Here is a 13348-nt window from a genome sequence, read left to right as displayed (position 1 = left end):
CTTTTCGGGTTACTTTTGGCTGTTTTTGGGTGATTTTTCTATGATTTTTGGGTGCATTTTTGAGTGATTTTTGGGTCATTTTTGGGTGCATTTTGGGGGGATTTTTGGGTCATTTTTGGGTGATTTTTGGGCGTATATTTGAGTTATTTTTGTGCGTTTTTTGGTGTATTTTTACGTAATTTTTGGCCGTTTTTGGCTATTTCCGCGCCGTTTTCGACGGGATTTTTTTGTGCACATTTTGTGCGATTTTTGGGTCGTTTTCCTGCGATTTTGGGTCATTTTTGTACCTTGTTGTAGATGTAGCAGTTGGTGAACATGGTGTTGAAGTCCTGCATGCACTCGGCCGCCCCCCAGTAGTAATTGTTCTCCAGGCGCCGCTTGATGGTGCCCATGTCCATGGGCTGCTTGATGATCTTGTGATAATCCTGAATTTTGGGGCGAAAAAAGCACATTTTGGGGCTCAGGAGACAGAAAACGGCAAAAAAAAATAGAAGGGGGAGGGACGGGGGGAAAAAATCGGGAATTTCGGGGGGGTTTTGGGGCATTTTGGTGAGATTTTGGTGGAAATTTGGGGGGGTTATGGGGGAAATTTTGGGGGGTTTGGGGGGATTTTGGGGGGATTTTTATGGAATTTTTTGGGGTTTTGGGGGCATTTTGGTGGAACAAAACTCCTAAAAATACCTAAAAACCACCCAAAAAACCCCCAAAAAATCCCCAAAAATCTCAAAAAAACCCTAAAAAAATCCCCCAAAAAAAACCCCAAAAACCCGAAAAAAATCCCAAAAAATCTTCTAAAATCCCCCAATAAATCCCCAAAAAATCCCTAAAAAATCTCCAAAAAATCCGAAAAAAATCCCCAAAAAACCCTAAGAAATCAAAAAACAAATCCCCAAAAAACCCTAAAAAACCCTCAAAAAATCCGCAAAAAAACCCCAGAAAACCCGCAAAAAATACCTAAAAACCACCCAGAAGACACCCAAAAAAAATCCTAAAAAAATCCCCCAAAATCACGCAAAAAATCCCAAAAAATCCCCTAAAAAATCCCCCAAAAAACCCAAAAAAATACCTAAAAAATCCCCAAAAAAACCCAAAAAATCCCCAAAAAACCCCCAAAAATCCCCCAAGAAATCCCAAAAAAACCCCAAAAAACCCGCAAAAAAATCCCAAAAAAAACAAAAAAAAATTCCCAAAAAACCCTAAAAAATCCCCAAAAAATACCTTAAAAATCCAGAAAAAACCCTCAAAAAATCCCAAAAACCCCCTAAAAAATCCCAAAAAAACCACCAATAAATGCCAAAAAAATCCCCAAAAAACTCGTAAAAAATCCCCAAAAAAATCCCAAAAAACCCCAAAAAAAACCCCCAAAAAATCCCTATAAAATCCCCAAATAAACCCAAAAAATCCCAATAAAACCCCCAAAAAATCAGCAAAAAATCCCAAAAAATCCCTATAAAATCCCCCCAAAAAATCCCCAAAAAACTCTAAAAAAAACCCTAAAAAATCCCAAAAAAAACCCCAAAAAACCCTATAAAACCCCCAAAAAAACCCTTAAAAACCCCAAAAAAACTCACGGGCAAGCCGAGCTTAACGGCGTCCACGGGCTGGCGGCAGGGCCAGGCGAACTGGTGCTTCCAGAGCGCCTTCATCACCACCTTGTGCAGGTACTGCACCCAGACAGCTCCAAAAACACCCAAAAACACCCCAGAAAATACCTAAAAACCACCCAGAAGACACCCAAAAAAAACCCTAAAAAAATCCCCCAAAATCACGCAAAAAATCCCAAAAAATACCCAAAAACACCCCAAAAACACCCCAAAAAATACCTAAAAACCACCCTGAAGACACACAAAAAAAACCCTAAAAAAATCCCCCAAAATCCCCAAAAAAACCCAAAAAATACCCTAAAAAATCCCCAAAAAAATACCTAAAAAATCTCCAAAAAACCCCAAAAAATCCCAAAAAAACCCCCAAAAAATCAGCAAAAAAATCCCAAAAAATACCTAAAAAATCCCCAAAAAACCCCAAAAAATCCCAAAAAAAACCCCAAAAAATCAGCAAAAAAATACCTAAAAAATCCCCAAAAAAACACCAATAAATGCCAAAAAAATCCCCAAAAAACTCCTAAAAATCCCAAAAAAACCACAAAAAAACCGCAAAAAATTCCCCAAAAAATCCCCAAAAAACTCCTAAAAATCCCCAAAAAATCCCCAAAAATCCCTATAAAATCCCCAAAAAATCCCCAAAAAAATCCCCAAAAAATCCCCAAAAATCCCTATAAAATCCCCCAAAAAATCCCAAAAAAACCCCAAAAAATCCCAAAAAAATCCCAAAAAATCAGCAAAAAAATCCCAAAAAAACCCTAAAAAATCCCCAAAAAAAACCCTAAAAAATCCCAAAAAACCACCAATAAATGCTAAAAAAATCCCCCAAAAATTCCCCCAAAAAACCCCAAAAACCCCCAATAAAACCCCCAAAAAAACTCACGGGCAAGCCGAGCTTAACGGCGTCCACGGGCTGGCGGAAGGGCCAGGCGAACTGGTGCTTCCAGAGCGCCTTCATCACCACCTTGTGCAGGTACTGGAGCTGGTTGGTGACCCGGCCGGGCTTCTTGGGGTTGGACACCTCGGGCGGAGGCGGGTTGCTCTGCGGCGCCGCCAGCGCGGCCACCGAGGCCATGGTGGGGCTCTCGAAGCCCTCGTAGAGCAGCGAGGGCTTGCGGATGCGTTTGCCCGGCGTCGAGTCGCCGGCCAGAGCCATCAGGGCGGCGTTGCCCTCGCCGAGGATCCTTGGGAGGGGAAAACAGGAGTGGAAGGGTTAAAAAAGGATGGGAGTTGAAGGGGTGAAAGGATGGGTGATAAAGGGGTGAAAGGATGGGTGTTGAAGGGTTAAAAATGGGAGTTAAAGGGGTAAAATGGGAGTTGAAGGGTTAAAAGTGGGAGTTAAAGGGGTAAAAATGGGTGTTGAAGGGTTAAAAATGGGAGTTGAAGGGTTAAAAGTGGGTGTTGAAGGGTTAAAAATGGGAGTTAAAGGGGTAAAATGGGAGTTGAAGGGTTAAAACAATGGGAGTTGAAGGGGTAAAAATGGGAGTTGAGGGGTTAAATGGATGGGAGTTGAAGGGGTGAAAGGATGGGTGATAAAGGGGTAAAAATGGGAGTTAAAGGGTTAAAAATGGGAATTGAAGGGGTAAAAGGATGGGAAATAAAGGGGTAACAATGGGAGTTGAAGGGTTAAAACAATGGGAGTTAAAGGGGTAAAAGAGTGGGAGTTGAGGGGTTAAATGGATGGGAGTTGAAGGGTTAAAAGGATGGGAGTTGAAGGGTTTAAAAAGGGAGTTAAAAGGGTAAAAAAGGGAGTTGAAGGGTTAAAAATGGGAGTTGAAGGGGTAAAAGGATGGGAGTTGAAGGGGTAAAAAATGGGAATTAAAGGGGTAAAAGAATGGAAGTTGAAGGGTTAAAAATGGGAGTTAAAGGGGTAAAAGAATGGGAGTTAAAGGGTTAAAAATGGGAGTTGAAGGGTTAAAAGTGGGAGTTAAATGGTTAAAAATGGGAGTTAAAGGGTTAAAAGAACGGGAGTTGAAGGGTTAAAAAAGGAATTAAAAGGTTAAAAAAATGGGAGGTGAAGGGTTAAAAGGATGGGAGTTAAAGGGGTAAAACAATAGGAATTAAAGGGTTAAAACAATGGGAGTTAAAGGGTAAAATAATGGGAGATAAAGAGTTAAAAATGGGAATTGAAGGGTTATATTTGGGAGTTAAAGGGTTAAAAATGGGAGTTAAAGGGTTAAAATGGGAGTTAAAGGGTAAAAATGGGAGTTAAAGGGTTAAAATGGGAGTTGAAGGGTTAAAATGGGATTTGAAGGGTTAAAAATGGGAGTTGAAGGGTTAAAAATGGGAGTTGGAGGGTTAAAAAGGTTAAAAATGGGATTTAAAGGGTTAAAAATGGGAATTAAAGGGTTAAAATGGGATTTAAAGGGTTAAAAATGGGAATTAAAGGGTTAAAATGGGATTTAAATGGTTAAAATGGGATTTAAAGGGTTAAAATGGTGTTTAAAGGGTTTAAATGGGATTTAAAGGGTTAAAATGGGAGTTAAAGGGTTAAAATGGGAATTAAAGGGTTAAAAATGGGGAATTAAAGGGTTAAAAATGGGAATTAAAGGGTTAAAATGGGATTTTGGGGAGGAATTCCTGGAAAAAGGAGGGAATTGAGGCCAAAAATCGCCGATAAAACTGATTTTAACTGTTCAAAAATTAAATATTCTAATTAGGGTTAAAACCGACCCTAAATTCACAATTCTGCCACTAAAACTGGTCCTAAATTCACCCTAAAAATTAAAAAATTAAATATTCTAATTAGGGCTAAAACCGATCCTAAATCCACCCTAAAAATAAAAATAATTTAAATATTCTAATTAGGGTTAAAAATGACCATAAATTTGTAATTCTGCTCCTAAAACTGATCCAAAATTCACCCTAAAAATATAAAAATTTTAAATATTTTAATTAGGGTTAAAACCAACCCTAAATTTGTAATTCTGCTCCTAAAACCGGTCCTAAATCCACCCTAAAAATATAAAAATTTTAAATATTTTAATTAGGGTTAAAATCAATCCTAAATTCAGAATTCCAATGCTAAAACTGATCCTAAATTCACCCTAAAAATAAAATAATTTAAATATTCTAATTAGGGTTAAAATTGCTCCTAAATTTGTAATTCCAATGCTAAATCCAATCCTAAATCCACCCTAAAAATATAAAAATTTTAAATATTCTAATTAGGGCTAAAACCGATCCTAAATCCACCCTAAAAATAAAAATAATTTAAATATTCTAATTAGGGTTAAAACCGATCCTAAATCCACCCTAAAAATAAAAATAATTTAAATATTCTAATTAGGGATAAAACTGATCCTAAATCCACCCTAAAAATAAAAATAATTTAAATATTCTAATTAGGGCTAAAACTGATCCTAAATCCACCCTAAAAATAAAAATAATTTAAATATTCTAATTAGGGCTAAAACTGATCCTAAATCCACCCTAAAAATAAAAATAATTTAAATATTCTAATTAGGGCTAAAACTGATCCTAAATCCACCCTAAAAATATAGAAATTTTAAATATTTTAATTAGGGTTAAAACAGACCCTAAATTTGTAATTCTGCTCCTAAAACCGGTCCTAAATTCACCCTAAAAATATAAAAATTTTAAATATTTTAATTAGGGTTAAAATCAATCCTAAATTCAGAATTCCAATGCTAAAACCGGTCCTAAATCCACCCTAAAAATAAAAATAATTTAAATATTCTAATTAGGGCTAAAACTGATCCTAAATCCACCCTAAAAATAAAAATAATTTAAATATTCTAATTAGGGCTAAAACCGATCCTAAATCCACCCTAAAAATAAAAATAATTTAAATATTCTAATTAGGGCTAAAACTGATCCTAAATCCACCCTAAAAATAAAAATAATTTAAATATTCTAATTAGTGATAAAACTGATCCTAAATCCACCCTAAAAATAAAAAATTTAAATATTCTAATTAGGGCTAAAACCGATCCTAAATCCACCCTAAAAATAAAAATAATTTAAATATTCTAATTAGGGATAAAACCGATCCTAAATCCACCCTAAAAATAAAAATAATTTAAATATTCTAATTAGGGTTAAAACCGACCCTAAATTTGTAATTCTGCTCCTAAAACTGGTCCTAAATTCACCCTAAAAATAAAAAAATTTTAAATATTTTAATTAGGGTTAAAATCAATCCTAAATTCAGAATTCCAATGCTAAAACCGGTCCTAAATTCACGCTAAAAATTAAAAAACTTAAATATTTTAATTAGGGATAAAACTGATCCTAAATCCAAAATTCTGCTCCTAAAACCGATCCTAAATCCACCCTAAAAATAAAAAATTTTAAATATTCTAATTAGGGTTAAAATTGCTTCTAAATTTGTAATTCCAATGCTAAAACCGATCCTAAATCCACCCTAAAAATAAAAATAATTTAAATATTCTAATTAGGGTTAAAAATGACCATAAATTTGTAATTCTGCTCCTAAAACTGGTCCTAAATTCACCCTAAATATATAAAAATTTTAAATATTTTAATTAGGGTTAAAATCAATCCTAAATTCAGAATTCCAATGCTAAAACCGGTCCTAAATCCACCCTAAAAATAAAAATAATTTAAATATTCTAATTAGGGCTAAAACCGATCCTAAATCCACCCTAAAAATAAAAATAATTTAAATATTCTAATTAGGGCTAAAACCGATCCTAAATCCACCCTAAAAATAAAATAATTTAAATATTCTAATTAGGGCTAAAACCGATCCTAAATTCACCTTAAAAATAAAAATAATTTAAATATTCTAATTAGGGATAAAACCGATCCTAAATCCACCCTAAAAATAAAAATAATTTAAATATTCTAATTAGGGCTAAAACCGATCCTAAATTCACAATTTTGCTCCTAAAACTGGTCCTAAATCCACCCTAAAAATATAAAAATTTTAAATATTTTAATTAGGGTTAAAATCAATCCTAAATTCAGAATTCCAATGCTAAAACTGATCCTAAATCCACCCTAAAAATTAAAAATTTAAATATTCTAATTAGGGTTTAAATTGCTCCTAAATTTGTAATTCCAATGCTAAATCCAATCCTAAATCCACCCTAAAAATATAGAAATTTTAAATATTTTAATTAGGGTTAAAATCAATCCTAAATTCATAATTCCAATGCTAAAACCGGTCCTAAATCCACCCTAAAAATAAAAATATTTTAAATATTCTAATTAGGGTTAAAACCGATCCTAAATCCACCCTAAAAATAAAAATAATTTAAATATTCTAATTAGGGATAAAACTGATCCTAAATCCACCCTAAAAATAAAAATAATTTAAATATTCTAATTAGGGCTAAAACCGGTCCTAAATCCACCCTAAAAATAAAAAAAATTAAATATTCTAATTAGGGCTAAAACTGATCCTAAATCCACCCTAAAAATAAAAATAATTTAAATATTCTAATTAGGGTTAAAACCGACCCTAAATTTGTAATTCTGCTCCTAAAACCGGTCCTAAATTCACCCTAAAAATATAAAAATTTTAAATATTTTATTTAGGGTTAAAATCAATCCTAAATTCAGAATTCCAATGCTAAAACCGGTCCTAAATTCACGCTAAAAATTAAAAAACTTAAATATTTTAATTAGGGATAAAACTGATCCTAAATCCAAAATTCTGCTCCTAAAACCGATCCTAAATCCACCCTAAAAATAAAAAATTTTAAATATTCTAATTAGGGTTAAAATTGCTTCTAAATTTGTAATTCCAATGCTAAAACCGATCCTAAATCCACCCTAAAAATAAAAATAATTTAAATATTCTAATTAGGGTTAAAAATGACCATAAATTTGTAATTCTGCTCCTAAAACTGGTCCTAAATTCACCCTAAATATATAAAAATTTAAAATATTTTAATTAGGGTTAAAATCAATCCTAAATTCAGAATTCCAATGCTAAAACCGGTCCTAAATCCACCCTAAAAATAAAATAATTTAAATATTCTAATTAGGGCTAAAACCGATCCTAAATCCACCCTAAAAATAAAAAATTTAAATATTCTAATTAGGGTTAAAACCAGTCCTAAATCCACCCTAAAAATAAAAAATTTAAATATTCTAATTAGGGTTAAAACCAGTCCTAAATCCAAAATTCTGATGCTAAAACCGATCCTAAATTCAGAATTCTGGTCCTAAAACCGATCCTAAATCCACCCTAAAAATAAAAATAATTTAAATATTCTAATTAGGGTTAAAAATGACCATAAATTTGTAATTCCAATGCTAAAACCGATCCTAAATCCACCCTAAAAATATAGAAATTTTAAATATTTTAATTAGGGTTAAAACCGACCCTAAATTTGTAATTCTGCTCCTAAAACTGGTCCTAAATTCACACTAAAAATAAAAAAATTTTAAATATTTTAATTAGGGTTAAAATCAATCCTAAATTCAAAATTCCAATGCTAAAAACGATCCTAAATTCACCCTAAAAATAAAAAATTTAAATATTCTAATTAGGGTTTAAATTGCTCCTAAATTTGTAATTCCACTGCTAAAACCGATCCCAAAATTTTGGTCATGAAATTCCAGGAATGTCATAAAAATTCCCAAAAATTTTGGTCATGAAATTCCAGGAATGTCATAAAAATTCCCCAAAATTTTGGTCATGAAATTCCAGGAATGTCATAAAAATTCCCAAATTTTTTTCCATAAAATCTTGGGAATCTCACGTAAAAATTCCCAAATTTTTGGCCATGAAATTCTCGGAATCCCATAAAAATTCCTGAGATTTTAGACACAAATTCCCAGGAATTTTGACTGGGAATTCCAAGGAATTTTAAGCAGAAAATTTCAGGAATTTCAGCCATAAAATCAAATTATTTTCCATAAATTCTGAGGAATTTGAATCATAAAAACCTGGAATTTCAGCCATAAAATCAAATTATTTTCCCATAAATTCCAAGGAATTTTAACCGGGAAAATTCTGGGAATTTCGGCCATAAAATCCAATTATTTTCCATAAATTCCGAGGAATTTTAACCAAAAAAACCTGGAATTTCAGCCATAAAATCCAAATGTTTTCCATTCATTCCAAGGAATTTTAACCCTTTCCCCCCAGGAATTCCAGCCCTAAATTCCCAAAAATTCTGACAATTCTCAAAGGAGGGATTCGGGATGGTGCCAAAAACCCCAAAATTCATCCACGAGGGATTTAGGGGAAAATCCGGGAATTTCGGGCAAAAATCAGGATTTGGGAGGAACCAGGATGGGGGGGGGGGGGAGGGTACAAAAAAATCCACAAATCCACGGAAAAAGCGGGAAAAAAATTTGGGGACCCCCAGGACACCAATCCCAAAATTTTTGGGGATCCCCCAGGACACCAATCCCAAAATTTTTGGGGATCCCCAGGACACCAATCCCAAAGATTTTGGGGGTTCCAGGACACCAATCCCAAAATTTGGGGACCCCCAAAATTCCAATCCCAAAGATTTTGGGGAATTCAGGATTTGGGGGACTCCAATCCCAGGATTTGGGGACCCCCAAAATTCCAATCCCAAGGATTTTGGGGGATCCAGGATTTGGGGGACACCAATCCCAGGATTTGGGGACCCCCAAAATTCCAATCCCAAAGATTTTGGGGGATCCTGGACTTGGGGACCCCCACGACACCAATCCCAGGATTTGGGGACCCCCAGAATTCCAATCCCAAAGATTTTGGGGGCTTCAGGATTTGGGGACCCCCATGACTACGACCCCAAAAATTTTGGGAATCTCGAGGACACCAATCCCAGGATTTGGGGACCCCAAAAATTCCAATCCCAGGATTTTGGGGGATCCAGGATTTGGGGACCCCCAAAATTTCAATCCCAAAGATTTTGGGGGATCCAGGATTTGGGGACCCCCAGGACTCCGACCCCAAAAATTTTGGGAATCTCAAGGACTCCAATCCCAGGATTTGGGGACCCCCAAAATTCCAATCCCAAAGATTTTGGGGATCCAGAGTTTGGGGACCCCCCAGGACACCAATCCCAGGATTTTGGGGGTTCCAGGACACCAATCCCAGGATTTTGGGGGATCCAGAATTTGGGGACACCCAAAAATTCCAATCCCAGGATTTTGGGGGATCCAGGATTTTGGGGACCCTCAGGACTCCGACCCCAAAGATTTTGGGAATCTCGAGGACACCAATTCCAGGATTTGGGGACCCCCAAAATTCCAATCCCAAAGATTTTGGGGGATTCAGGATTTGGGGACCCCCAGGACTCCAATCCCAGGATTTGGGGACCCCCAAAATTCCAATCCCAAAGATTTTGGGGAATTCAGGATTTGGGGGACTCCAATCCCAGGATTTGGGGACCCCCAAAATTTCAATCCCAAAGATTTTGGGGGATCCAGGATTTTGGGGACCCTCAGGACTCCAATCCCAGGATTTGGGGACCCCCAAAATTCCAATCCCAAAGATTTTGGGGGATCCAGGATTTTGGGGACCCTCAGGACTCCAATCCCAGGATTTGGGGACCCCCAAAATTCCAATCCCAAAGATTTTGGGGGATCCTGGATTTTGGGATTTTTTTTTTTTTTCCAGAGCTGACCCCTGGGTGACCCCAGGACTGTCCCCAAGGGTGACAGGGACGGAATTTGGGGGGCCCCAAGGTGTCACTGCCAAAATTTGGGGTGACACTGCCACAATTTGGGGGTCCCAATGTCATTGTCACAATTTGGGGTGACAGCGGCACAATTTGGGGGTGACACTGCCACAATTTGGGGGTCCCACAGTGACACTGCCAAAGTTTGGGGGATCCCAAAGTCACTGTCACAAATTTGGGGTGACACTGGCACAATTTGGGGGTGACACCTCCATAATTCGGGGGTCCCGAGGTCACTGCCACAATTTTGGGGTGACACTAGCACAGTTTGGGGTGACACTGCCACAATTTGGGGGTCCCACAGTGACACTGCCACAATTTGGGGGTCCCAATGTCACTGTCACAGCATTGGGGTGACACAGACCCAGCACAGGGGTCCCACAGTGACATTGCCACAATCTGGGGGTCCCACAGTGACACTGCCACAATTTGGGGATCCCCAAAATCACTGTCCCATCATTGGTGTCCCACAGTGACATTGCCACAATTTGGGGGTCCCACGGTGACACCGCCACAGTTTGGGGGTCCCACAGTGACACTGCCACAATCTGGGGGTCCCCCACATCCCTGTCACAACCTGGGGTGACACAGACCCAGCACAGGGGTCCCACAGTGACACTGCCACAATTTGGGGGTCCCACAGTGACACTGCCACAATTTTGGGGTCCCAATGTCACTGTCACAATCTGGGGTGACACAGACCCAGCACAGGGGTCCCACAGTGACACTGCCACAATCTGGGGGTTCCCACCATCACTGGTGTCCCACAATGACACTGCCACAATTTGGGGGTCCCCAAAATCACTGTCCCATCCTTGGTGTCCCACAGTGCCACTGCCACAATTTGGGGATCCCCAAAATCACTGTCACATCATTGATGTCCCACGGTGACACTGCCACAATTTGGGGGTTCCACAGTGACACTGCCACAATTTGGGGGTCCCAATGTCACTGTCACAGCATTGGGGTGACACAAACCCATCATTGGTGTCCCACAGTGCCACTGCCACAATTTGGGGATCCCCAAAATCACTGTCCCATCATTGCTGTCCCACAATGACACTGCCACAATTTTGGGGTCCCACAGTGACACTGCCACAATTTGGGGATCCCCAACATCACTGTCAAGAGTTTGGGGGTGACACAGACCCAGCACAGGAGTCCCACAGTGACACTGCCACAATTTGGGGGTCCCACGGTGACAGTGCCACAATTTGGGGGTCCCAATGTCACTGTCACAACCTGGGGTGACACAGACCCAGCACAGGGGTCCCACAGTGACACTGCCACAATTTGGGGATCCCCAAAATCACTGTCCCATCACTGGTGTCCCACAGTGACACTGCCACAATTTGGGGGTCCCACAGTGCCACTGCCACAATTTGGGGATCCCCAAAATCACTGTCCCATCCTTGGTGTCCCACAGTGCCACTGCCACAATTTGAAGGTCCCTTACCGGCACCGCCACAATTTCGGGGGTGCCCCCAACATCACTTCCCCACCACTCACACTCCAATTCCAACCTCCCACCTCTTCCCCCCCCCCCAAAAAAAAAACCCCAAAAAACCCCTTTTATCCCCCGCTCTCTCCCAGCACTTACTTGCTCTGGGGATTCACGTTCTGCAACATCCCGGCTGCTGCGTGCGGGGCCCGCCGGCCTTCCTCTCCTCCTCCTCCTCCTCCTCCTCCTCCTCCTCCTCCTCCTCCTCCCGCCGTCTCCTCCGACGAGCCCCCCACTTTGCCCGGCCAAATCTTTCTCCTTTCAGCGGCCCGCTCGGGGCCTTCCCGACATCAGCGCATCGCCGTGGAAACGGAGTTGTGAGGGTGGTTTTTCTGTGGGGTTTTTTGTTCTTTTTTTCGTTTTTTTGTTGTTGTTTTTAACGGAGAACCCTCCAATTGTAGGAGCTGTTAAAACGTCGGGGGATTTATGATAAAAATAATAATTAAAAAATAAAACGGAGCCGGGCTCTCGGCCTTCACATCCGCGGGGGGCGCGGCGAAAATGGCGGCGCGCTCTGAGGGGAGGTTGAGGGTGGGGAGGAGGAGGGGTGGGGGGGAAGGATGCAACGGATTTAAAAAAATAAAATAACAAAAAAAATAAACCAAAACAACGGGAGATTCCCCCTTCGGAGCCTCACCCGCACCCGCTTCTCGATAACGAGCCCGGCCGAGTCGCTGCGAGCCGCGGGTGCTGAGGAAGGAAGCGCGGATGACGGCGGATGAGCGGCGGGAGCGGCTCAGCGGCGGCCGCGCTCCATCTTGGCTCGCTGAGGGGAAAGGAGCGTTGGGGGGGAGGAAGAAGCCACCCTCCCTCCTCCTCCTCCTCCTCCTCCTCCTGCCGCCGCCGCCGGTGGCCGCAGGCAGGGGTCGCTGCGGAGGCCGGGGAGGGTCCGCGGGGAGGGTCCCGGAGCCCTCCGGGATAAGCGGAGGCGGGGGATGGAGCCGGGCTTTGGGGCCGCCCCCCTCCTGGCGCGCGCGCCGCTCGCCCGACCCGCTCCGTCCCTTCGTCCCCGCGAAATGGCGCCGCTCGGCCTGCCCCCGCCCGCCCTTATATAGACGGCGGCCGCCTCGCCATTGGCGGCGGAGGGAGATGACGTCAGCCAAGCCGCCCTCCCCGCCCCGCCGCGGCCTCATTGGGCGGAGGCGCCGGCGGGGGGGTCGAGCCCATTGGGTGAGAGCGGCGTCAATCAAGCGCGCGGCTCCCCGCCCCTCGCGGGTTTCCGCCCAGCGCCTCGCCCGACGCGCGCGGCCGCCTCGGCGCCCATTGGGCGGCGCCGCCGCCCGCCGCGCGGTGATTGGGCGGCGGGTCACGCGGGGGGCGGGCGCAGGCGCTGATTGGCGGCGGCGCGCCGGGGGAGGGGGCAGAGAAGGAGGAAGAAGGAGCCGCCGGGCGCCATCTTGAATGGCGGCGGTGGCCGCCGCCGGACAATGAGGGCGGCCGGACCCGCCGCTTCCCCCGCCGTTCCTCGGCCGCAGCGAGCTCCGAGGACGCTCCCCCGCCGGGCCTCACCCCCCTCGCGGTGCTCTCCTAGGTCTCAATGCGCCGTTAAACCCCTCACCCCCCTCCCGCCCCCCCACCACCACCACCACCAAGTCATCCACGCACCGCATCTCCCCCGCGGCGCCCGCGGG

At 41.7% G+C, this 13348-nt stretch overlaps 1 protein-coding gene across 1 annotated transcript in view; it reads right to left on the bottom strand.

Moving 5' to 3' along the window:
* Positions 1–12728, bottom strand: part of BRD2 (bromodomain containing 2) — a 52509-nt gene extending 39781 nt beyond the window's left edge. Inside the window, exons 1-3 of the mRNA XM_077788962.1 lie at positions 11817–12728; positions 2485–2785; positions 288–425 (exon numbers count right to left, since the gene is read on the bottom strand). Of these exons, the coding sequence (XP_077645088.1) occupies positions 288–425; positions 2485–2785; positions 11817–11845 (468 nt within the window). The 5' untranslated portion in view covers positions 11846–12728. The remainder of the gene's footprint in view (positions 1–287; positions 426–2484; positions 2786–11816) is intronic.
* Positions 12729–13348: the final 620 nt, after the last annotated feature.

The sequence above is a fragment of the Lonchura striata genome, chromosome 29 (assembly GCF_046129695.1).
Source record: "Lonchura striata isolate bLonStr1 chromosome 29, bLonStr1.mat, whole genome shotgun sequence".
NCBI classification, from domain to species: domain Eukaryota; kingdom Metazoa; phylum Chordata; class Aves; order Passeriformes; family Estrildidae; genus Lonchura; species Lonchura striata.
The sequence above is the reverse complement of the archived record's forward strand: the minus strand, read 5'-3'. Positions and strand labels throughout refer to the sequence as shown.